The following is a 27189-nucleotide window of genomic DNA, read 5'->3' as shown; positions in this document are numbered from 1 at the left end:
TGTCAAAATACGCCAGTCTGCTTTATATATATATATATACATCTTTTACAGCCATTTTACACAGAAATGGGTCTTAATAGTGCCTTTCAACAACAAATTCGAATTACCCGAATTTTAAATTAAAATTTCCTGTCAGTTTAGAATTATCTTTGGTAAGTTAGCACCATACAGGGCTTACCCTTTGAGGGTCTTGATCTCCCTGTCTTCATTTATTTTGTGGATAACAGATGGCAGTTGCTTATTAACTACATCCCTAACCAAGCCTACTATAGTCTGGAGATGTTGATTTACCTGAAAAACTGAAGTTTCACAGCACTATGCAGGGTCCATCACTGAAGAACAATCCCACACAATCCCAAAATGAAAGCTCACTGTCTTTCCTTTTTTCCCTAGGCCCACACAACCCTATGCTGTATGTACGCTGCAGGTGTAGCAAGTAAAAAGATGCATTCCACAGCACGTCTTCCTTGCGAACCGTGACACCACATCTGCCACATTTCAATGTGACAAAATAAGACTTAAGATGTCTCCAGCCATGTTGCACTTAAAACACTATTTGATTTATTATATTAGCACTGCTCTTTTATAGAAACAGTTTTTCTTGATGGCCTTTTTAATGTCTCACTTTACATTATTGAAAAACATGCTCTGTACCTCATTGAGCAGGTGATTTCACATTGATGGTGAAGCTTTGAAAAACCTGCACTGAGTTCAAACGTTCACAAGCTAAATTGACGGTGCTTCAGCTGAATTCCTCTCGTCACATCTTGGCTGAATTTTACCAGATGCATCGTTAAATAATGATGACTATCATCTCCAATGCTATCCTGCAGTAAAATATGTAGTAAACATGGTGTCATAGCTGCTACCCCTGTGCATCGCTGGTGTTAATGAGCAAACATGGCATCAAAGTTATTCAGATTCTGCTGCATATGACCTTGACAGCTGCCTTGTCAATATACAGCCTTCTTGATCTTCCTTCTGCATTGTGTGTGTGTGTGCAGTTTTTAAAACATCTGTTTGTGAGTACATTCCTTGGCCTATTTTTTTTTTATCTACAGTCCACACACTGGCTGTAATGTATTTTCTGTCACCTTCATCAAGATGAGGCTCAAGTGTCGAGCCGCAGAGCTTTTTGTTACTGTAACCAGGGTGCTAAATGAAAGAGTAGTAGTTCACAGCTTCTGCAGCCCGCACATGAATTTACAGATATGAGCAGTTGTCCAGGTAATCAGACAGTCTCAGGGAGTCTGCATAATTGAAGATACTATCTGTGTTAAATTAATGGGAAATTATGCTGTTGGTTGTAGGTTTTGATCAAATGGCAAAATGCTGGCCCCATTTACTGTAACTGTGTTGAATAATGGTCTCTCTGAACACATCATTTAGACAGTGGTGCAAAGTAATTAACATTTATTAAAGCACAGTGCTAAAGTACAACTCTGAGGCACTTGTATTTTTTTCTATTTCATGCTAATTTAAATTTACTATATATAGTATACTGCGCTGCATAGCAGATCTTGTTGAGATGTGCTGTTTTTTTACTGAATTACTTTCATTTGACAGCTCTGCTAATTACTCTGCAGATTAAGATTTTACATTAAAACACCTGCTAGAAAATATGATGCTTTGCCAACAGTATAAATAGCTGAAAATTGGCTTCCCCCTCAACAAATGAACTGAAAATGTGGCTTATACATTAATACCAGTAACAGTGATATAATCAGAACATACATGTGATGATATAACACTCAGAAGAAATCCTGCACAGATATTTTTGCTTTTTTTAGACAGCTAATAATGATAATAATGCTTTTACAACTTCTGAGTTTTTTTGTGCAATTTTAATGTAGGTGATTAAAAATGGAATGCAGTTTTGTTTTTGTTTTTTTTTAATTTTCTCCTGTTGGTGCTTTTTCTTTAAAGCTGAACAAATTATATTTGTATATTAACATGGATCAAAAAGAAAAGGGGTCGCTTGTAGTGACAAACACACAAAGGCGTGATCCGGTTCCGCATTTCCTCCTAGCTTTCAGATCATTGTTTTGGTTCGTCATTTTCACCATTTTCATCAATCTGTTTTTCCAGATGCAGCAGGCAAGGATTTTTTGTCAGTGTGTTTACATGCACAGTTAAGTTGAGCTATAGTTATTACTCTATTAGGCCATTTGATTCTCCCCCTGTCCTTGTCCTCATGGGGGAGAATGGATTGATTGACGGAGGTATGTCCAACTCTGCCATGGTAGATGGCGATTTTCCCCCTTTCAGTTAGTTGTTCTGGAACCTTCTTTCAGCTGACCCATTACGCCACACAGCAAACAAGTTAGCAAGCGGCAAACAGGTTGCATGGCAAACAGTGACAACATGGATTACTTTTCGGCGCTGTACATTTTGTACATACTTTACCATTGACTTTTTACCTTTGTCTTTTTTTTGTTTTCTTACATTTTTCCCACAGCTGTCTGAATATATTCTGTTTGACATCTGAGTCAAAGCCTGCTGCTGGAACTATGGAGCATGTGCAGAACACCTCAGCCAGTTCAAGTGTTGTTGAGATGTATAACATGAAAGAGTAAATCGACCCCCAACTGCATTATCTTGGTGTGTTAGTCCAACTTTTAGAAATTAGACTTGAACAATTTGAATTGGACTAATTTGTTTACATGTATTTTACAAGTCCAATTTGAATTAGACTAACAAAATAAATTGACTTTTTCTAACATCATGTAAACATAGTGAGTGACAAACCTTTGATAAACCTAATGCACATTATTACTGTACAACACAACAGCTAGCTGGTAAATATTGTGGACCATTTAGCAACTTAAGTTGAACATGAAAAAACAATCAGTTTGTACTTATTGGAGTAGCTGTGTTACAATAAAACCTAAATATCTGCTGCAGCTGCTCTCCGTTTACAACACCTGTGTGATGGCAGACGTAAACAAAGGATCAGCATGCTCAAAATAACTGATCCCGATCCATTAAAAAATGTGTTGATCGGGTCCAACACTCATCCTTCCAATCTGACTGGGACATCACTAATATAAGAGGAAAATAAGAAAACACAGGCAGAGAGCAGAGTCTCTGTAGTTAACAGCCCTCCCCATGGGTCAGAAGTGGTGATTGAAAGGGATTATTTTTGAGTCTATGCACTGTTTTTAGTCCTGCAGAGTATACATTTAAAGCAAAAAAAACTAGTATTTCCACTTTCATTCCCCTTTAGTCAAGGCTAGATTTTTGTTCCCACTCACAGATGAAAATTGCTTTGCCCTGAAAATAAGCTGAAAACAAGCAGAAAATATTCTAAAAGTCTTTTTTTGTGCAGCTCAGTTGCTTTTTTTCCCATCATTATCATGTGTTATATCCAAGGTCCCAAACATTTCAAGCAAGTATTTTTTGTAGAAATAAGCTTAGAGTGATCCATCCCATTATCAGTGTGAAACTAAGTACAAACAGACAGACTTGTGCCTTAAACATCAACACTTCAGACTCACGCTCTTCATCTCAAGAGCAGCCCGACTCTTGCAATAAAATTGGATGGCAGTGTTTGTGGTGAGTGTTTGCATCAGAGACCACACAGTGAAACCTGAAATTGACTCAATTTGCTGATGGAGTTCTCTCAAAAGCAGTTGATTGTGTCTGTGTGTGTCTCTGTAACTTATTCACTATATGATTGTGTCCTGTGTGGAAAATGAAAGAACTGTCTTACCAAAACATTGAGGATCGTGAAGATGGAGAGAATATCCTCATGTAATAGGTACACTGTTGCAAGTCAAGGAACAGAAAGATGAGTGAATTAGCCGATTCAATTCTTGATGAGTTTTAAAATAGTGGTGAGACGATATGAGAACTTTGAGGCAATTTTGTGTATTGAACACATAAGAGAGATCATAAAGAAGAGAGACATTGAGGCCTACAGGAGCATTGTTTTTTGTGTACACACACCCACACACACACACACAACAGTTGTTGAGTCTTGCCAAATGTTAAGACAAACATCACCAAAAGCAGAGACAGATACTAGCTCTTTAAAACATTCCTAGGTCAGAGATGGGCTCAAAATAGCCGATGAGATCACTTCTGTGTAAATTTTTCATAGAAGCAGCAGTAGGGAAAACTCAGGGGGATACTAGCCCTGCCTTTGTGTGAGTCTGTGTGTGTTTGTGTGCAGGTGCATGTCTGTGTGTGTTTGAGCGTTGAGTTCTCCAACAGAAAAAGCCCAGTTATTTCTCCATCCTATCCTCCCGGTGCAGTCAGGCTTAAGGCCTATTTTGCTACATGCATGCGTGTGTTTAGGCCCGAATTAGACAGAGGGGCGAGCAGTGGAGAAGTGACAGACTGTGTGATTGTCTCTAAATTGAACAATCAGTATAGTTCAATGTGTTGAGATAATACCATTATTCATCTCAGCATTGTAGAGGACTGCAGACAGAGAGACATTTCCTATTGTTGTCTGGTTTTGAAATGCCCTACTTTAGAAAGTCTCCGTCAGGATTGCTGAAAAAGAAGGGCTGCTTGGGTGTTTTGTGTTGCATCCATAAGGGAAATGTGAAATACAAAATGATATCCTGTAAAATCGAGGAAATAGAAAGAGACAAAGCATGCAGCAGGGTTTTATTTTGATAGAAAGCGTATCCTAGATAGTGTTATTTTACCAACTCTGTTTATCTGGGCCAGTGAACATTACTTGAATTGTTATTTATATGAACCGCATTTAGACAAATGCGTAGATAGAGTGATATAGTGTTAGACAGTTTGGTAACAACATAAACATTAAATATTTTCTTACTCATACCATGTCTGGCCATTAATGTTGGCTAATGACTTTGATACTGAAGTTGAACTTGACTACTAAATGAATGATATTGAAAATACCTAGTACTGTTTCAAATAAAAGTTGTCTATGCCAAATGTTGGTACTTGAGAGCACATCTGGGTTTGGATGGCTGGTTAAGACACGAGTGTCATGAAGTGCTCCAAAGCCGGGAAGCCAGCCATGGAGCTCCGTCAGCCGCTCCCTCAGGTGATGGAGCGGCTGACAGCTCTTTCTTTCTAGCCTATAGGTTGATATTTGTAAAAGTATCTAACCCTTTGTGCTATGCAGATAGTTTTGGTTTGATTTGTCCAGGTTTTGAGACATCTGTCTGTCTCTGAGATTTCTGCCTTTACAATAATACATTAGGGATGAGTGGAATTGTTTTTGTGGTGTTCACAGCATTGAAAACCTTACACCAAACATTCTTTTTTAATTTGAAAAGATTGATTTTTTCCAAAATTTTCAAATGACGGAAGACATTAATGAGAGTTTTACCCCAGTCAGTGTGTTCTACCGTGAGCTCAATCATTTGGCATAAGGGGGTCATAAAACCTAATGTTCCGACTAAATCAAACAGGATTAATATTATTGTACATTTTTATTCTAGAGCCACGCATATACTTCACTTCAATGATGTGAATATCATTAGCAACCAATAGGTGTGCTTTCTTCAGCAGCAAATGGGGAAGAAAGTAAACATGGAGGTGACTTCAGGGAGGCGCCAGAAAGTAAATAAGTCTCGGCTTTCTTTGACTGTGGAAAAGGAGGAGAAACTGTTTAAGTTTTGGAGTAAACAAAAGTTGGTGTATAATCTGATCCACCAACTGGCACATACTTTTTTGTGAGAAATCTCAATTTTTTCAGTATTTTTTTCTCTAATTCGCATGGTCTCCTCTTACTGAAATAGCACAGCTAACCGACGCAGGCTGATAGCAAGTTGAGGCGACAAAATCCAAAGTATTAAGTTTATGGCACAGAGGAATAAGTCATATCAGACTTTGACCTCACAGGCAATACTTGTAGAAGTATCAATTAATTACAGTCAAAACAGTCAAAAATAATTTTAAAAAAAGTCTAGTATGCTTGCACACATAGCGTGGTCTTACTGCCTGTGTGTGTGTTTTTGTCTGAGCATATCATGAGCAAACACAGAGCGATCCGATCGCCGCTGCTGTCTTTTGAATGTCACAAGGTGGCAGCAAGCTAATTGGCACTGACTGAAGAGCACGGCCTTCTCCAAAACCCAATCACTGCCGGGATGAGCCTCAAGCCTCTGGGCTCCCCACCTGCGAGGGTCCTGACCCCCCAACACACACACATATTATTCACACACACATACACACACACACAGGCAAACATACACACATTCTGACTGGCAGTGTGTTTATACACATCCCACCTCTGTGACCCCGCTGAAATGTCACCCAAAACAGACAATCCCGCCATCATCCAGACGGTCCCCTCCAGTGTAAATAACAGTATCTGAGCACTGCTTAACCAATATCCTCCAAATGCCACGAAGGAGAAACCTCCTTTCTACTTCTTTTCCAGACAGGATCACAGTTCGTTCATCGACTGCTTTACACTGAGATGAAGTTTTCTTCATTTCAAATATAAACATCCCTGACTTATTTATTGATTGGGGGCTGCTTTTTACAACAGAAAAGCAACATCAAAATATCTGTTCTCAAACACACAGACACACACACAACCCCTCAGCATTGTTAACTGTTTTTGAAGAGAAAATAGATTTCATTTTCATTACAGTTTTAAATAGCAGGGTGTAAAACAAATGATCATTTTGTGAGTAAATTTTTCGAAATTGAACTATTGGGCAAGGAAAATGGACAAAGAAATCAACTGATGTATAACCACACAATTGTCTCAAAATCTGAATATTCTGTTTTAGATATAATTTAAAAAAAAAAGATAGAAGAACCTTATGCTGATAAGAAGAACCTTATGCTGATCTCTGCAAACAGTATGCAAGACAATTGTATTGATACAATTTCAATACAATTATTGTTTTATTTTATCCCAAGTTAGCCCGATGTGCTTTACATTAAAATGCATACAGCAATGAATAACATATACAGACACATAAATTAAATTAAATTAAAAAAAATAACAATATATGTGGAAAAAATACTTGGAAACACATGCATAATTAAACTTAATGTGATCCAGTCATGGCAATGTAACTTTATGTGTATAGCACCTTTCAACAACAATGCAATTCAAAATGCTTTACATGAGATATCACAGCTTTAAGAAAAGAACATACAGGAATAAAAAAGACAATAAAAAAGATACATGTAATAGATTTTTTTTTTTTTTTTAAAAAAAAGGAAACAAAGTCTTAAACTGTAAATAAGCTTAAATAGGAAAAGTCAGATTAAACAGAATAAAAAGTCTCAAGACTGCCTTTATAAAAGACAGTGGCAAACAAATGTTTTGAGCCCTGAATTCTGATTTAAAAGAACCGAGAGCTGTAGGAGACCAGCCTGTTAGCGCTTTACTTGCTGTTTGTGCTGCGTGTTGCTCACTGTTAAGACCTCTGGCCCACAGTCTGCACTTGGTCACAGATTGAGGAGTGATGGATGATGATGCTCCATCGATTTACGTGGGATGGAAAATCTTTCCCAGTTTAATGCAAGCCGTGATGGAGTGCAAAACCTCATTCACGGTGCTGAACGTAAATAAGGCTGTTTGGTCTATGAGATGCATCGGGGTTCATTTGAGGCACTCTAAATCGAAGTTTGCTTAAGTGCATGTTTAATGTGACATATGGACACATACACCCACAGACACTTGATGCAGTCATTCAAGAGGCTGGTAGATGTTTGCATGGAAGGATCCGAGCTTTGTGTGGAAAATTAGGCTGTCATGCGATGAATATGCAGGGATTGTGTTCACACATTGACAGGGGAAAAAAACAGTAACACAGATGTGAAATATCAGGAGAGGAGTGAGAGAGGAATCAAACATCAGAGAGGTAGCAGTGGAAAACACAGGCAACAACATATTTTGCATCTTACTCAGAGTATTTAGGTTTATTTATTGTATTATTATCAGTTCATTCTTTTATTATTATTATTTTTTTTAGGTTATTTAGAATTTATTTCAACTAAACCAGAGGTTGTGATTGTTAGAACCGTGGAAACAGGAACCAAGACAGTTTTTGTGAGTTTCATTTTGTTTCTGTCGACTTTGAATGAAGTATGTTTTATGAGGATGAAAATGGTGTTTATTTAAATAGAGTCTGGTGGGTTTGCCAAATCATAATTTCAGGGATGTTTCTGGTTAAACAAAAAGGATCATACACTTAAACAAAAGGGTCTATCTCTGTTGGAATCTTTTCCATTATCTTGTCAGACATTCAGAATAGCAACCTGAGCTTGTCAGTGGCAAAACGAAGCACTTTAGTGGACATACACCGATGGAACGTAAATGTATTGTTTGGTTACATTGCAGCCTATCTCACCGCTGCTAGCTGCAGCACTATTGCTCAATACTGGACCAGTTCCAAAAACTGTTGTTCCCATCCAAGTCCTGAATTGTGTCAGGTACCTGTGGCTACCTACGTAGTGTGTGACCCACAAAAAAGGTGCTTCATGGGTGGTATTTTGTCATAATTTTAGTTACTGCTTCGGTTCTGGGTTAAACGAAGAACATGCAGATCAGACGGCGGGTGCTGGATGAGAAAAATATTAGAATAAAATGCAAATAGTTATCATTTAATTTAATATTTTAATGTTTAATTCCTGCAACCGCTGACTTACTATGTCAGCTCTCTCTTCTGTGCCTTGTTTTCAAAGTAGATCCAGCCAAGACAGCAGCATTAAAAAAAGTTACAAACAACCATAACGACAATAAATATATGTAATATAGAAATAAAATATGGGAGTTGCTTCAAGCAAACTATGGAGACGTGCTGCTCATTATTATCAGAATAAGTAAAAGGTCATTTGAATTGTATTTTCTGAATTACCTTTGTTTTATAATATATTTGTTTTAAATGTATGAATTGTCCCAACATGATCACTAACCATTTTTTTAATTTTTTTAACCCTGCATAGTATTCTAGGATTTGAGGTTTTTGGTTCACCTGCGGAGCTTGTGTTGGCTGATTTGATTGTGGAACTAACTGGTCATATGTGTGGTTGAGGGTGGGTGCGGTTTTGCACGTCACCATGCTGGTTTAGGAGCGGGTCTTGAAAATCAGACTTGCACAGGACTCTGGATCCTATTAGTCACTCAGACAAAAAAAAAAACATGGGAAAACACCTTTTAAGCTTAACCTAACGTATCGTCACCTTGATCCAAGTATTCACACTTAAATTGTATAATTTACATTATGGGGACTTGTGTTTTGTCCTCAAAAGGAAGGTGAGTCCCCACAATGTGACTGTGTAAACAGATTTATGTCACCACAACATGAATAATACATGTAATACACGTACACTCAAACACACACACGCCTCCTCCTCCACCTTTTCCTTATTTGATGTTCATTGTTCTAAGCCAGGTAGCAGGCTTCTAAGTGTTTACAGTGATTGATCACAGTGTGAGTGTCTGGTATTTAGACAATGACTGCGCTTTCAGTATGCAGATTTTCACTCTTGTTGCTTCCTAATGGGATTCTTTCCACTCACTCATCTTAATTGGCTCCTGCTCCTGCCCAAATTGGCAGTGACGTTTTGCATATTTGTTTTGGGTGTTTTTAAAGGCTGTTTATTTAGGGGTGATTGTCCAATTTGGTATGTTGAAAAGATTCGGAAAATGATTTCCCCTTAAAAAAAGATTTATCTGCAGTTTATGTTTAGATAATGGCTCGCAAAAGAAACTATGCTACTTTTCAAAGAAACTCATTTGTCTGATTTATTTTTCCATTAAAACACGTACGAAAATGATAAATTCCCCTAAGGATTTCTTCAATAAAGGAGCAAACTGATTAAAAAACATCCCACTCCTTTGTCAATTAAAGCAATTTGCTTCTCAATGAAAGAAAGTGGAGAGGTTTTAGAGTAATTTCGCTCATTGAACTGCCTTTTCTGAGACCTACCCTGCATTTCATCTTTTCACAATTCACAATGTACTCATAGCCCTAAATACTCCCTGCATCAGCAAATTAGATAAAAGGTAGGTCTACATCTGCAATGTGAACAAAATAATCAGTTTAAAGATATCATTTTTTGCTCTGCTTACTCAATGAATAATCAACAAATTAAAAAAAAAATCAGATCAGTGGATTCATTGATGTGTTGCAACTCTAATTTAAAACCTTTGATTTTTGAAAATGATTTGAAACAGATCAGTTGGAATGTGTGCAATATCACTGTTTCAAATAATTATCGTTGAGTTTTAGAGGAGCAGCTGAATGTTTTGGGAAAGAAGCTTATTTACATTCTTGCCAAGAATTTAATAGCACTGTTGGATGTCTCCATTAATACAAAGCTACTGTCAGCAGCCAATTAGCTTAGCTCAGCATAAATACTGGAAAGAGGGGGAGACACCCAGCCTGTACTCCAGTGTAGCTTTCACATGGAATCAGGTTGACGATGGACGGCAAACCACAATGTTGTTTTGGTGGATGATAGCAGGACGGTAAGAAAAGGTGAGGCTGGCAGAGAATACCATTAACGTTAGACGGCACTGCCTTTCAAAGATAGAATATTTTACCCTTTTGCCGTCCTCTGCGACAAATGTACACCTGGATGTTACGTAGCTCCCTCATTGATGAGAAAATTTGGGCAATTACTTGACATAACTAGAATAATTGCAGCATATATTTGTAAATGGTTCCTTTTGCCGTCCGGCTGTTTCGTCTGATTTTTTTTGGTTTTTCGCATGCTGTCTAGAATGTGTTATTTTTGGGACATAAAAATGGGCTTAAAGCAACACATAAAACAACAATCTTTGATCTCATAAAATTCAGCACGTAAAAAATCACCTGACCACCAACTCTAATTCTATATTTGATTCAGTGACACCTCCCTAAAAACAAGAGGCTTCCAGTAACATCCTCCGCACCTTTCTCCACCCATGAGGAACCAAAGCCAACAGTGGAGATTATTTGCTGAGTGGGACACTGTTTGGCCAGCAGGGACAGCTCTTTGTCTCTTTGCTCTTTCCTTTGACTGCTATATATCTGGCCATGAGGGAACTGGCTACTGAAGAATATCAGACAATGTTTTGGCAACCCTTGTCCCTCTGCCGTTTATTGAAAACCCATCTGCTCGAGTAAGTGAGCTGGTTAGGGGAGGGATGGATAGATGAGGAAAAGACAGAATGAAAGAGAGATAAAGAGAAAGAGAGAGACCGCTGGTGGAATGGCACAGATTGGGGTTGTCTTTGTGGGACATCCACAGGCAATGCCAGCGTTATCTCCCTACTCCCAGACCTTGGTGTACAGCAGTATGAAACACCGATAGTGAGGATGCTCCTTATTAGAAACAACATGTTATGCAAGCAGAGAGGGATAAGCTGATATTCCCTATCTACATAGTTGCGTGATGACTTGGAGCAGTAATGGGAATATTAAAAATGCCAGTAAAAAGTTATGACCTCCAATTTAATAACAACACTCGGCATGTATAGCATTCATTTTAATATAAATATATGGATAAACAGATCTAGATGCTCGGTTGTTGTACTCAGGCAGTCTATAGACAGCTACAGTCTATTGACAGCATTATATCCCAGCCAGCAGCTGTCCCACTAGCTTTGGTGACTGAGTGCAATCTCTAATTGGGGATTTGTTTAAAGAGTAAGTAAGGTATTTTCCAGCATTGAGCCTATTTTCTCATGTTTTTGTGTCTTAACGACGAATGGGAACATCCATTTTTGAAATTGGTTCAGTGTTGAGCGCGAGCACTGCAGTGAAACAGGCTACAATGCAACCACTGGGGACAAATTTTCCCCACTGACAGGCTCAGATTAAGCAGTATTTTCAAACATGGACCCTATTTTCTCATGTTTTTTTGGATACAAACAGAGATAGACCTATATGTTAAAGAGCAAGATCCTTTTAATTCCACCAGAAACAGGCCTGAAATTGCTAAATTGCTAATCGCTAAACTCCACCAGACTCCATTTTTAGAGACAGCATATTTTCACATCTAACAGGGTGATTTAAGGGTTTGTTTTGACCAAATCAGAGTTGGAAATTGTTGGACCACTGGAAACACAAACCAAGATGGCTTTTGTGAGGTTTTTTTTTTGTTTGTTTCTGTTGTCTTTGAATGAAGTGTGTTGAATTATAATAAAATTCCTTTATATTTAAATTGAGTCAATTAGTGGGATTGGCAATGGCAATATTGGGGCTGTTTCTGGTTAAATAAAAGGTCAATCTCTGTAGGGTGTCTCTGTAAGTGTTATCAAACACTTCGAATAATAATCTGTGCTCGTCAGTGGCAAACATTGTTTTGCCATTGCTGTCGGCAGTGCTCTCGCTCAATACTGGACCAATTTCAAAAATCATTGTTCCCCTTAGTCACTTAGACACAAAAAACATGGGAAAATAGAGACCAAGTAAGAAAAAAAATCAGAGTTTGCCCTTAATGGTCTTTCTAAAAAAGTTAAATGTGTCTGTAAAGTTTACCATTTATATTCAAACATAAGCAAGTACAACATTTGCTATTGGAATTTGAACCCTTGGGGATGCTGACAGAATTAAACACTGATTAATTTGTTGGTAATTAAAAAGATACAGCTCCCATTCCAAATTATTTTCACTGCAGCAGCATATTATGTTTCCTCCTTATCCTTTGTTATGCTTATGCTCGTATGTTTATGGATTGCACTCACAGACTAATTTTACTACAGCAGAACAGCAGCAACAGATTTGTTTCTGCCTTGCTGACCTCCAGTACTTTACTACAGTGATGCAGAAGTGTACTCCAGAGTCTGTCAGTACACTGTGACATCACTGTTAGCTGTGGCACAGCCCCCACTCGACTGGCCTGTGATGGTCTTGGCTTGGGAAACATGGTGTTTATTAAAGAGAAATTCCACACTAGATTTCATAAGGAGTAGGACTGTCTCGCAGAGTATTGGGGAAAAAGCTCTGTTTGCTTGCAGGGTAGGATAGGAAGCAGGATAATTACTGTAGGTGCTGTTACTCTTTAAAGGCGTAGAGTATGTTCATCATCTTTATTCTTAAAACACACATAAGACTTTTAGTGTTGATTGAAAAGCACAATAATGTTTTAAAGGAGGCGTGAACATAGCAAAGCATAAACACTCTCCATCTGTTGCCCCTTGCAAACAATGCATGCATTTCAGATTTGGAAAGTTACAATCACAGAACGGGAGGAAACGGTGTCTGTATAGAAGGGACAGCTGTCAGGAATGGACCGTGGGCAGGACAGGTGTAACGTTTGGCGATGTGTTATGCATGCAACCCACCACAAGAGATTTAAAAAGTAGCTACCAGCAGTTAGGAGCTAACTCAAAGAAGAATAGCGGCCAAAAATGTCCGCAAATTGAGGAAATGAAGAGGTCAGCAGGCTCCTCACCTTCAGAGGATGAGATCAGCTTCCAGATTGCACAGAGATGGTCAATGATTGTTATGGCCATACTATGACATTGTTATTGTTTATGTTTATTGTTATATGTCACACTAGACTCTGATGCTGTAATGTTATGTCTGTTTTGCTCCCGCTATTCTGGCATGCTGTCTAAAATCACACACTGATGAGGCATGATGGTGTTGTTTGGCTTTGGATTTCGTAGCGGTCCTATAGTACTATGTCTGTGTGAAAGGGGCTAAAAATTATGTCCCTTTTTGAAAATGCACGGTCCCTTTCTAGATAAATGAAGTGAACTGCACTGGAGTCATACTGTTGAGTAAGGCTATGGTGTACTGCTGGAGTTTTAGTAGGTGTACTATCAGAAATGCCAGTTTAATTCTGAACAAGGTTCATCTTACTTCTGGAACTGAGCTGGTGAGTTCTGATTTCACAAAGCTTTCGAAAAAAGTAGCTGTTGCCGTGATTTTTGTCTGAAAGCTGGTGCTCAGAAAATCTCCCTCTTTATGTATAACAAGGACATTTTTTGTCCTAATAGTACAAAGTAACCCACCGTCCTCAGGTTTGACTATGATTGATTCAGTAGTTATGCAGGAAAGGTGGGGAAAAAAAAAAAGAAGACAGCCATTTTCTAGCCATCTATCGTGGCGTGGCAACAGATTGACCCCGAGCTCTCCATTCAGCGATAAAAGCCGCCGCTGACTCTTGGCCAGCCTTCCTTGCTTGGCCCATCACGTGTGACCATGTGACAGGCCAATCAAGAAAATGGAGTGTGTTAATGGAGACGGAGATGGTCGCTGTCCCCCGCGCATTTGTGCATTGCCCCTCATCATCTCACCTCCTAACATATTGTTTTAGCAAACGTAACTGCTGTCTCCGGGGGCGGGATGGATGTGTCTTACAGTTAATAGGCTTTAAATCAAAGCTGCGGCACGGACGGCCAATCACAAAGTGGGAAAGCTGTCACCTAAGACCTCTGCTCAAGGTTACCATTGCGATTGCGGACAGACTTTTCTGTTACTGTCTGTCTCTTCAGTGACAGTTAATACCTTTCACTGCTTTCTCTCGTCTTCTGTTCCCCCGCCATCGAAATCTCTTTCTTTCACTATCTCACTCTCTTACACACACTCCCCACCACTTTTACTTCACACTGGCCTTTTCTCATTCTACAATCTTTTCTGTTTAATCCACTACTTTGCCTGCCCTTTTCTCTCCACCTCCTTCTGTCCTCACTCTGTATCTCTCTCACTTCACTATCTCAGTCATTCGCCTTCTCCCCAGCTGTCTCATCTTCCTTTTTCTGTTCAGCTCTACAGTACAGCTTGTCGTGAATCTGTCTTTGTCTCTAATTCAGTTCTTCTCCTTACCTGCCCTGCTGTCTGCCCTTCCCATCTACTTCCCATTTCCTCCCTGCCCTCTCTACATCTCTGTTTTTCTCTCCATTTCAAAGCCAGTCACAGGGTTTAATTAGCCTCCCTTCATTTAGTGAAGGACGTGTGTACTTTCATAGGTGGTCGGCGATTGTCTGTCTGCTTCATTTATCCGTAAAGCTTTTGAATAGCTAGAGGCAGCAAGTATTGATGGAACTGTGAAAGGAAGACGACCAAGGAAATGTGAATGCCACAGTTGTAGGCAGATGCTGAGCTCTTAGTTTGTGGGTTGGTGGGCGGTGCTCTACCCAAGGACATGCGAGCCGACTGAATGCCAATGCAAATCTATTGAAATTCAATTTTCAAGTGCTCTTCGCAAAAGCACCTGGCACAAAACATATTCAGAGGTGAATGTCCTCTTGTGCTCCTGCAGACACTGAATACAGTGAATGAATAATAAATTGTTAATGTCAAGGACTATGGAGCTTGTCTCTCAAAAAGTGCCTACGTTTGACCTGTGCTATCAACAGGAACACGGCCCCGGAGCATATTACACAGCCGGGTTTGTTCGGATCAACTTGTATTTGCATCGAATTGCATTCGGTTGCATCACATTATCAAGATTATTTTGTTTACCCTGGCAGTGTTGTGCATCTTCAGTCTGATGGTTTGGCATGCAGTTTAGAACCCAGGAATAGCTGTTGCTAAGGCAACAGCTAATACGGATCCAAATATGGAATCATGAGAGTGAGAAGGAAATACAAAGGACAATCTAATAAATGATATTCTTAAAGCCACACTAGTTTTAATTAACAAATGACAAATGCCTTTAAAAGAAACACAGCAACACAGCCATGCCTACAGCATTGGTTTATCAAGTTGTCATGCTAACATGTTAGCAACCAATTGCCCACTAATATATTAGTGGAGACAGAGTAACATTAGCAATAGCTTGTTCCAGACGTCTGAATCACCACACACAGATTTGTTCAGCGATTAAAATAGGTCTGGTGTTTTGCTCATTGATGGCGGTTTCCCACATTTAGAAAAATGATTGACTAAACAAAGCTTAAAGATTAGGAACGGGGACGTCATCCACCCACATGGCTAGGTAGCTATTCATCTACATTTAAAAAAAATAGCAACAGAGAAGTAGCTGCTCTGGTTGGTGTGAATCAGCTTACAGAAATAACTTCTTAATATACATTTTTCTTTGATCAATGTAAAAAAACATTAACTGCTCGTAGCAACCACGACAGTAGATAATGACACTGGCAGGACAGATATGTCACTCTCTGACTGGGTTACGGCAACACACGTAATCAGTTAGCAGGAGCATAATGGCCCTCATTTATCAAACAAACGTACGACAGAAGAGTGCATCAGTGGAAATCTTGCTTAGTTTGAGAGTTATTTTTACACTGGATTCTGACTGGCATCTAAGTATTTGCAGCCTCATATTTTTTACTTAAATGTCAAGCACATGTGAAAAATATTATAATTTGTAATGGCCTATGTCGGTGCACTTCTCTCTCTCACAGCTGGGACTGTCCAGGCTCTGTGGGACTGACTGCAGGCTGACTGAAGGCTGAGCACCACTCCTGCCAGCTCTAATTTATCTGAAACTTTTCTTTAAAACATTTACAAGCCAAAGCATGTTTACATCATTTATCATTAAAAAGAAAAAAATAAACCCTGCAAGAGTGTAATTATTCAAATAATAGTAGCCTTGGCGAATCAGTTTGTACCGTTGTATGGCTTGGACACAGGTGGTGCATCTGTCTCTCCTCCGCCACCTGTTATGAAAGCAGGTCTGATATTCACAGGCACGCACTTCAAGTTAGGGGTCAATGATAAGCTTTATATGAATATTATAACAATATCAGTATTATATAGTATATGTTTGATTATTAATAATATATAGACTATAAGTTGGACATATCATGGATGTATAAATGACATAATCTAATCTCAGCTGGAGTTCGACTGTCCACTGTACTGCTGTTGACCGCAGCAGTGATTTCTGTCCAGGCTGCGTTTTTCCAACCTCCTTTGATGACACTTCCCAGGCTGTTAGACAGAGCCAGTTGGGTAAATTGGACCTGAGGAGATGAGCAATTTCAGTTTGCCTCTTTGGCTGTAGTATGGGTCCCATGTCGTGAACTCTCGGGGCAAGGCCTTTGAACCCAGAATATACTAGGGAGGGGTATTTAAATGACAGCTGTTTACAGCGGCCGCTTTTATCAACAGATGGTCAATTTTACACTGTGATCGGTGTGATAAGAACTCTAGTACAGTACAGATACTCCAAGAAAATGCTTAAGTACTGTAATGCAGTATTAGTACTTAACACCACTGATAAATATAACACCCATAAAAAAACAGATCATTCACGCTACTGCCCACTGACATGGTTTTTTAAGCTATTGTTATCCACTTTTTGTTCTCCAAATGCCAAAAAATAAACATTTTTAGATCAGGGAAATCAAAAAATTTTCGAGGGAGGATGTATTGGTTTGTACGCTGGATTGATAAATAGGGCCAATAGCAGGTTGAACAAATGACGTCAAAAGAAACAGCAATTAAGCCTAATTAACATGAGCACCACCACTGGCCACCTGATGCATATTTAGTTGCATTTTAGCTCTTGTTTGGTTCACCCAAGGCTCCAGTGTTTAGCTTGCTGTGTTCATCTCTCCTCACCAGTCATTTACTTCCTCTTATTTTTTTTCATGTTAGGCAAACAGGGTATACACTAAAGGCTTTTCCATTGGCAATTTTTGCCCAGCCAAGTCAAACCATGCCGCTTTGATTTGGGTTTCCATCAACAGTTCAAATATGGTGAGTTCTGCCGAACCATGCAAAGTCTCACCTGAGATGAACCGTCTCCATAGAGGTTAGTGGTGACGTCAGACGGCCTCTGTCATCATTCAGGGACGATTCAGTGTCAACATTCAGTGATGATTCAGCTACATGTTAAAATAGCCTCCTACTATTTCTAGACATAGCAGTCTCTGTTTTTCAAGCAGTAAGCAGTAGATGTCAGGCAAAATCGCAACAACAGCATGAAAATACATGATTTTAAGTAGCTAGGTATCAACAACCGTTGCACAGTGCAAGAGTAAACAGTAAAGAGGTCTTTAATGTCATTGACTCAAGTCAAACCAAGTCAAGCTAAGCCAGCACAGGTGTATAGAGAAGGTATAACTGTTTTTATCAAACAGCCACCTAAGATTTTATAACTGGGGAGCTATGAGACTTACAGTCTACCACAGAATGCACTGGCAAATAACCACCACAATAAGCTAAAAGCGGTCTGCATAGAGCTGCTGTGTTGGATTTTTTTCTTTTTCTAGTGGGCACCATTAACTATACTTTCACATGAAACAGTCAGTGTCCACTTTAGCTCTATTCCCTTATTCTGACTGATTAGACTTTTGGTCAGGTTGAAGATGAACAGAGCTACACTAGGCATTATTAGAGGACACCAAACTCAATGTAGTTGAGTAATTGTAGGCATTAGAAAAACTTTATTGATCTCATGCGGGATAATTGAGGGTGAAAAATGGCCATTCCAAGCTGGACTTACAGCCTAGTGAATACAGAGCTGGCCCTTTAACCATATGGTCACAAAGGACATAAAGATGCATATTGTCCCACTTTAACAGGTGCTACGGGAGAGTGAGGGAGATACATGGTTTGTGCTCAGCCACACGGAGAAAATCTAATCAGGCAAATTAAGTGAAAACACCTGTGTGGGTTTACCTTGGGTGTATACGGGATTTAATGTGATTTATACTGTATATGGGTACTTCAGGATTCCGGTACTCAGAAATCATATTTAACAGCACAATTAAAGGTCTTAGACCATGATATAACCAATAAGGCATTTTCACTTATTTTCCCTGATTAGACCTCTTTATTGGGAGTGTGCGGATATGAACACACTTTACTTGATTGATCTCTTTTACTCCCCCATTGGACAACATACAGCATGATTGTTGTATTTTATATATTAAATTTAGTGACCTAATGTCACCATCTGCCCGACTGAGCAGAGGTTTAATCAGCCAGAATAATTAAAAACACCTGTGTTTGTGTGCAGAGCCTTTTAGATTAACTTCTCTAGTGGCATAATTCTTACTCTACACTATCTGTTTACAGCATATACAATTTCATAGTATGCTCAAGCGCACAGATGAATCGAATGACCAGAAATGATCTGGACAAAAGCAGCGGAGTGGCTGTGTTGGAGTGCTTTACTTTGAATAGATTGAAAATCGAGTGGTGCAACCTTAAGTGCTTTAGTGCCTCACATGGACCCTCTGCTTTTCGACCTCTGTCTGCCTCTGATGAAGACAAATAGCCCTTTCCCACTGGCTGCATGGAAGCTTTTAGGAAACTTCTGCAGCGAGAACCAACCAGGACACACTGCACAAGGTGGTTTCCAGGATGAGAGAAACACCAGAACTGGGCCACAGTGTAATGCTGGGGAAGTCACCATAACAGAGCTGTATTTCCTCCAAATTAAACTCGTCCAAAAAGAAGGACAGCATCAGTTGTCGCAGCAAGTGCAAGTGCTGGATGGTGCCAGCTAAGAACAAACGCGGACATAAACATTTGAAATATTATTATTCGCAGTGAACCTGATATACTGACGGTCAGTGTCAGTTCAGAGCGCAGCTGGGCAGAACCTGTCGCATCCGCATGATTCGCCACTGGTCGACATCAAGTTAAACGTACGACGTAATATCGGTTGCATGAACATCCCTAAAGGGAAGGTATAGTTTGAGGGGTGATTGATGGATTGAATGAACCTCGAATTGTCATGCAGAAGTTTGTTGTTTGCTTTCTGTCTGTATGTGATGTTTTTTTTCTACACCTAAACATGTGCCCTTCTGCCTAAACCTAACCGTCCGTGCCAGCTTGTGCTTTTGTGGACGTCCTGGCATTGGTTGCCATGTGCTTTTGTTGTCTATACATAATCAACGTGAAGTGTCATCCCACCATGTGCATCTGTTGACATCACGGTAGCGCCATGTGCATTTGGTTAAATCAGGGTAGCACCATCCCGTGACGTCAACAGCAGAAGCAGAAGGATACCTAGAGCGTATATGTAGAAGTCCACTACAAATCGGCAATATGTGACGTTTTTTTGTTGTTTTTTTTTAAGGAAGGACCACCAATTTTAAAAGTTCTTAACATGGAGGTGGCTGAACTGTTGGCTAGCAGCTAACAGTGCCAACTCCATAAACAGCCACCAAACAGCGGCTACAGTAACAGAGCTAACGGTGTTAACCAGGGGGAAACTAGAGAGTGAGTGCCACACTTTTGCATCACTGCCGTCTTAATATCAGAGTAGTTGTAGTAACAAAGTAGCAGCAGTGAGTTAACCAGTTGAATACACAGACGAACACAGCTGGTGTGATCCAGTCCCTAAACCATAACCCTATCCACTCAACAATTCACAAAAGATTTTTTGAGGGAGTCTGGTACTGGGTCGCAGAATCTGACATGAAGATTTTGATCTCTCCCCAAACCAAAACACTAAAGATTTTTTGGTGCCTTAACCAATCCAAACCATAGCATTGTTATCATGTCATAAGGTCTTAAAAAAGATTTTTTTTTAATAAAAAAAAAAATTATCAACAGTGACATGTACCAAGTTGGGTGGCATAGACAAATGTCCTGCTGATAGAGGACTTGTTGTGAAAATCAGTCACACAGAACCGGATCCTTTTTTTTCCTAAGAAATCACCAGTGACTACATGTTAATGCCGTCTTATCTCTAATTGGAAATTAATGAAAGCCAAAGTCAATTATGGCCCGCTCCAACATCTTTAATGAATTCAGGAAGCTCTTAAACATCAACACCAACTTTGTAGAACCAGAAGAGACAACAAGCTCGGCCAGCTAATTTATTTGTGTAATCAGAGGGCAAGCTGGCGAACAAACTTGCATCAACAAATATGATAAATAAGCTTAATGTTTATGACCACAAAACAGAATATTGTAAACAAATTATGGCTCTTGTACATACAATTGCCTGTTGCATCCTTTCAAACATTTCTGTACTGCCTGGTAAAGTAAAAATGATCATTATAACAGTGGCTGTCTCCCAAATGTATTCAGGCCTACGCCTAAAGTCAGTCCAAACTTTTCTTTCACAGAAATTCTGAACTCCCACTCCTCTCTCCGTGCAAGTAGGAAGCATTATCAAGTATATCATGGCATGCGCTTTTCACAGATTTTTGATAGTTTAGAAGACAATCTGTTAACCACCTGTGAATTTATATATATATATATATATATATATATATATATATATATATATATGTATAGTATATGTATGTAGTCTATTGGTTAGTCAAGCAAGTTCACTTTGCATTTACAGTTTTTTAGACATGCAAAAAATATGAAGGGTTTCCCATACATTCATGTATTTATGGTGGCCCACCACGATTAAAACATCTATCGCTCTATAATGACTTTTTATTTTTGGAGATGGACCATTCATTAGGAGCGCAGAGCATACTTTGGGCTCAGACAGAGCAGCAGAACACCAGGCGCAGTGAAAGTGAAATTCAGCTGTTCATTGTGCCTGGTCTAAAAGTTTGCTGCAGCTGCCCCTCTCATCCACTGACCTGATCGGCACTGACTAGATTAACAGATCAATTATCCACTCTGCAACTGAAACTTCTCAAAAGCTGCTGAAGGAAAAAGTAACTCATGATGAGTTTGCCTAAGTTGCGGTCAGGGACGCACAGAAAGGTATGAATTTAGAGAGGAGAAACATAATAAATAAAGGGACACACACAAACTCAAGCACATGATTTGAAAAAAAAAAAAAGAAAACGGTACAGTTGTTGATTATGTCTTGCCTCCCCCCAAGCCGCCCTTCTGTCATAACCTATATGATGCGAGAAGCAGTTAACCCCCACATATTTTCGAATGATCCAATCTGGCACCGATTTAAAAAGTTTGGACACCCCTGCCTTAACATATTGCATTTATATTGCGGTCATTTAAAACGTGTTTCTAGAGGGAAAGCTAATGAAGCTATTGAACGTCGTCCAGCTAAAAAATAAGGAGCAAAATGGATGGCTTGAACCTGAGATCTGAGGTGTTAACACAGAATAGTAATTAAAGGTAGTGATTGATCTGCAACACAAGAGGGTGCCTGTAATCAAGCTGCAACTATGATACTATTTTTAGGTGAATGTCTATTAATATCTCTGACATAATTAACCATATACTTACCGTTTAAAGTTAAAGATTTGAAAACATCACCTGAAAATGAATTGCATTTACAGATCCTAGTGCACCTGATAAACGTGAAAGCAATCCACATCTAACCCAGCTTTGTTCTCCTCCCTCGCTCCTTCTCTCTGCCTTCTCTTCAGATATTGATGAGTGCGCTGAAGGGAAGCACTACTGCAGGGAGAACACCATGTGCGTTAACACCCCTGGCTCCTTCATGTGCATCTGCCATACGGGCTACATCAGGATCGATGACTATTCCTGCACAGGTGAGTTCCTCTGCTGACCTTTTGACAGGCTGGAGTCACATGGAGATGGCACTTTGTTTTTTATTCTCACTTTGTGAGCTTCCACAGCAACCATTTTGTGTAGCAGACTTGAAGTAGGTGCAAATAAGGAGAATTTTTTGTTGGTTAATAGGTTTGGAGATTAGGAGAGAAATACAGGAGAGATTCAGTTTAGAGGATATGCCTTGACTGCAGATTTCTACTACATAAGCTCTTACAGCATGTTATGTACCTACAGTCGGTTATTGGCAGTTAGGAATGATTTTTATTAACATCTTTAGTCATACTCTGGAAGATGATATTTGATTTCAGTTTGATAAATTCTGCAGCCAGGAAACACACAGACAGAGACAGAGAGGAAGAGGCAGCCAGACATTCAGATATAAACAAAGTGAGTTATCAGTGTCAGATTGCAGCATGAGACACTATAAGGAAGCTGTGTGATGGGAGCACATACTACAAAAGAGAGACAAAGTTATCTGACAACACCTGTAAAACACACTGTTAACATGTGATACGTTCACTCTCCCTTTTTTTCTGTTCGTCATGATCCCGACGGCGCCTGCCGACACACACTCGTGTGTCAATCTTGTCACCTTGCAATTAAGCATAGTCTGTTGATTTGATATGCATAGGGATGAATGTCTCAGTTTGATTTGCTCCTATTGGTTTTGCTTTGATTACTAGCACCACATTAAAATCAAACACACACAAATCAATATCAGCTTTATAATTCAGCAGAAGCCGGCAGTAGAGAAAAGACTGAACAGTGAGAGAAAGTGTCGGATCAATTTTGGGTTTGCTTTGTGGTGATTACAAAGTGCGCGTATCTCCCTGCTTTGTTAAAACTTCATAATTTCCCAAATATATTCAACAAAACGCATTAATATGAATCTCTAAACTATAATATTGTGAGATAAGCCACTTGTTTGTCATTTGACATAGTTGCAACTCTGAGCTTTTCAAAAAGTGATTCCCATACTTGGTATGAAGACTTTATGCTTTGAAAACTTCACTTTAAAAAAAAAAACAGATTAACTTCAGGCCTCTTTGGAAATGTAAAAATGTCTGTGGTGGACTTTCTGCCTTGTTTGTGTGTGCGCATGAGTGTACAGTCGTCGTCTGGCGTGTGAATGTACTGTGTGCCTGTGATAAGGAAGAAGAAAGTCACTGAGAACCTGAGAAACAGAGAGACTGTGAGTGGAGGCGGCAGACCCATTTGTTCCTGATCAAAGTTGAAGCCAAAGTCAATTTCAAAAGCAAACCAAATCAATCTAAAAAGATTGCGTGGATGATTCACAGTCTTTGTTGTCTGCCTGTGTTAGGGGTGATTGTGGAAGTCGCTCCGCTTGTTTATAATAGCCTCTTCCACTTTGTCAGTGGGTTATATAAGGCACATTTATATACATATAAGAGAGAGGACCCATGTTACATCATCCTGATACATCAGGTCTTGCTCAAAAATACCATCAAATTCAGGTGTAATTATAAGTGTAAAATTGTAAGTGTAAAAACTGTATGTTTTAGGGCTACAGAGGTTTGTGTATTCCTGCTGAACTGAACACAGGTCACGGTCTGGTGCAGGCAGCTGCATGCAGAATCAACGTTATGTGGAGGCAAAACTTTTGAGCATTTCTACCTGGAAAATTTTTGTTGTATGCTGTTTAGGGATGGGACAAAATATTCATATTGAGATGTATCATGAGACTTTCTTTTGCGGGAAGTTGATACATTGGTTCCTAATATTGATATTTTCCTAAAACATACAGGCGCTCCAAACATCCCGCACATTAAGCCGGTTAGCATTTTGACTTACCAGACTCACTACGTCATAGTTTATCAAATGAATGAGGGTAAAAGTGAACGGAAGAGGAAGACGGGAGAATAAGAAGAAAAAACAGAAACAGCCGCGTAAAACAAAAACTGTAGTTGCATCCCAAGTGTCTGCCTGGGCCACACTGCCTGCATGAACAGTGTATATGTGTTGTGGAACCTGGTGCCTTTTTTTTTTATGCTGATGTTAAAAGATTTGAACAGCCACACTGTCTGCATGAGCAGAGCCGCTCACAGTCTCGCAAATTAAATTACCATGTGACGTGCATGATTTTCAGCAAAAATTAGACAGTGAACATGGAGTTTTAATGGTCATACTGAGTTTATACCTTCTTTCACTACAGTTTCAATGTTTATACCCATCACAAACATGAAGAAATACATATACTTCTGTTTTATTCAACCTTTCCTGTCTCCATTTAAAAGCCCTTTGACAACGTTTCTGTCGACAGAATCCTATCAGTTGATAACACAAGGCTTTTCCTTGTGAAATATTTGCAGGACCATGTTGTTGACAATACTGTGGTTTGCAGAGCTCCATAAATGAGTGGAGTATGCGCCTTTAATTGTGGAAATGCAGTAGTTGTCATGGACGAGTTGCAGTCAGTCTGTGTAAGAGGCACTATGCTAAGACTATGCACATTGCTGTATGTTGTTTCATCTCAGTTGACAAGTTCTGTGAAACTGACACCTCAATGTAGTGAATAAATACATAATTGCTGTTTTTTTTTCTTCTGTAGTCACAAATATTTCTGTAGTCACAAATATTGACGCATCATAGATGATGTTATTGCAGAATTGCAATATCGTGATAGAATCGTGAAAGTATAGTGATAGTAACGTATCGTGAGTTATCCTAATACTGAGACACATTGTGGTGAGTGCACATGAAGTGCTGGAGCTGGAGCTTTGATAGCCTGTTGTGACCTGTTGCCTTTTTCAGTGTTCTTACTGAGTATTGCAGAAGTGTTTGAGATGTTCCGTATTATTGTAATGAAAATAGTTTACCAGTAAATAGTGACCAGGTAGCCAGTGGATAAAATGTTCCCTCAGTTCCCAACAAGAGGATTTTGTCTGTCTTTGACTCTTGCACTTCTGTCTGTTCAGAATAAATGAACAGAAATGTACTGTTGTGTATTTCGGAGTTTGTGCCTGCTGTACCGAACTCACACCAAATCCTGATTGCTAAATGGGGAGTCTGAAGCAAACTGTGACTTTTGTTTACTGTTACAGCCATGCCATGCTTGCATTTGGTGTATAAAGTGTAAAAGCAACATTTGTTTGCTGTAATACAAACACTGTAATAGAAACACTACATCAATATATATAACAAAGCTATTTCTAAACAGGAACGCACATCCCACTTCCTAAACAGGCAAAACAAGGGAAGTTTGAATTAGCTAAATACACTACATGCTTTTGCATTGGTGTGAAAAACCAGACAGTCACAACAACCTTAAACATAAATAGCTGTTGTGGATAAATGAGATCACAACATTTTTGGTTTTGGCCAAAAAGTCAGTAAGTTCCAAAGGGGGCTAGGGTACCTCACAAACAGGTGATAGCTTGTATTGTTTTTTAAATAATTATTATTTTTGATATTTTATGCCTTACTGGACAACAGTGGTGGAGAAATGACATGAAACAAGGGAAAGACAGTTGCAACAAAGTTCACTGGGATTTGAACTATGAATATTCTTATTGAAACTTCATTCATTCATTGGTAATAACCACTTAACCTCTTAAGGGTCGCCGGGTTGGTGGAGCCTATCCCAGCTGTCACTGAGCGATAGACGGGGCACATCCTGGACAGGTCGACTATCGCAGGGCTGACACATAGAGACAGACAGTTCATGCTCACATTCACACCTACAGGCAATTTTCAAAGTCATCAGTTAACTTTGACTTTGGACTGTGGGAGGAAGCCAGAAAACGTGGAGAAAACCCACACTGGAGGAGATTATGCAAACTCCACACAGAAGGGCAGAGCCTCATCCCAACCTGGGTTCTTGTTTTGAGGGGGCACTGCTAACTTCTTCACCACCGTGCCACCTGATGGTTCAAACATATAAACCCTTATTCTCTAATAACATATAACATCATCTCAGCCAAAAATCATATAGTACTCTGCTGTTTTTCAGGCTGTGAACCCAGCAAAAGGTAATTTTAAGCTTGAAGGATTCAAATGCTACAAAGTTCTTGCACACCAGGGAGTCTTGGGCAGGTGCTTTAGAACCACAGAACGGAGAAATCCTGCACTCAGACGGGTATTTAATTTGCTTAATCAGATAAAAAAAATATAGTGTTGTAATTAATTTTTTAGTCGTACTCCTCAGACCTTCATTGGTTGAAATATATAAAGACTATATTAATTTTTACCTGATGAACGTCTGAAGAGTGTTCAACAGTGAGCAGAATTTCACGGTTTTTAACTGTCAGAGGTTTTGGCATTGTCACTGTTGTTAATAGGAAAGTATAGAGGCAGAAAGGGAAACTCAGAAGGACGTTGTAAGGACTATTGTAAAGTCACCTGTAGTGCAGTGTCTATTTAAAGTTATGGCTTTGTTATAATGCCAAATGCGAGACCACACGTAGAGTAAAACACATTAAAAAAAATCAGTCAGTAATCCTCCCATAATGTAATGTCTATGTCCTTCATGGAGAATAATGCAATGTCATTCTGCAGTGATGAGTGGCAGATCCGCCTCATTCCTTACCAGTTGTTTGCAGCTTGTGAAACACGATGCTAAGTAGCTCCCTGTGTGCATCATCTCCGAAGAGGAGCCACCGTGATGCATTTCCTCAGTGTCTGTAATTAAAAAAGCAATTTGCACCAATGCAAACTAATTCAGCAGCAGCAGAGTGAAGGGGCTGGCTGCCGCCTGCGCTGCACGCTGGAGGATTTAGGCCCGCTGCCTCCCTGCCGTGCCATTGGAGTTTGAATTAAAGCCATAAGACTCAGCTACACAACGAACACCCGGCAGAGACTCCCATTTCCTGCTCCATCTGGGACCCCTGTCGAGTTTCTCTCTGCCCCTGTCAATGGAAATCAAGAAATAATAGAGCATAGTTGAGGAATTTTGTCTTTT

At 39.5% G+C, this 27189-nt stretch overlaps 1 protein-coding gene across 1 annotated transcript in view; it reads left to right on the top strand.

Annotated features, from left to right (window-relative positions):
- Nucleotides 1–27189, top strand: part of nell2a (neural EGFL like 2a) — a 104652-nt gene that overhangs the window by 35080 nt on the left and 42383 nt on the right. Inside the window, exon 13 of the mRNA XM_042496264.1 lies at nucleotides 22124–22249. Coding sequence (XP_042352198.1) covers nucleotides 22124–22249 — 126 coding nt within the window. The remainder of the gene's footprint in view (nucleotides 1–22123; nucleotides 22250–27189) is intronic.

The sequence above is a fragment of the Plectropomus leopardus genome, chromosome 11 (assembly GCF_008729295.1).
Source record: "Plectropomus leopardus isolate mb chromosome 11, YSFRI_Pleo_2.0, whole genome shotgun sequence".
Taxonomy (NCBI): Eukaryota; Metazoa; Chordata; class Actinopteri; order Perciformes; family Serranidae; genus Plectropomus; species Plectropomus leopardus.
Note: the sequence above shows the minus strand (reverse complement) of the source record. Positions and strands in the feature narration are given on the sequence as shown.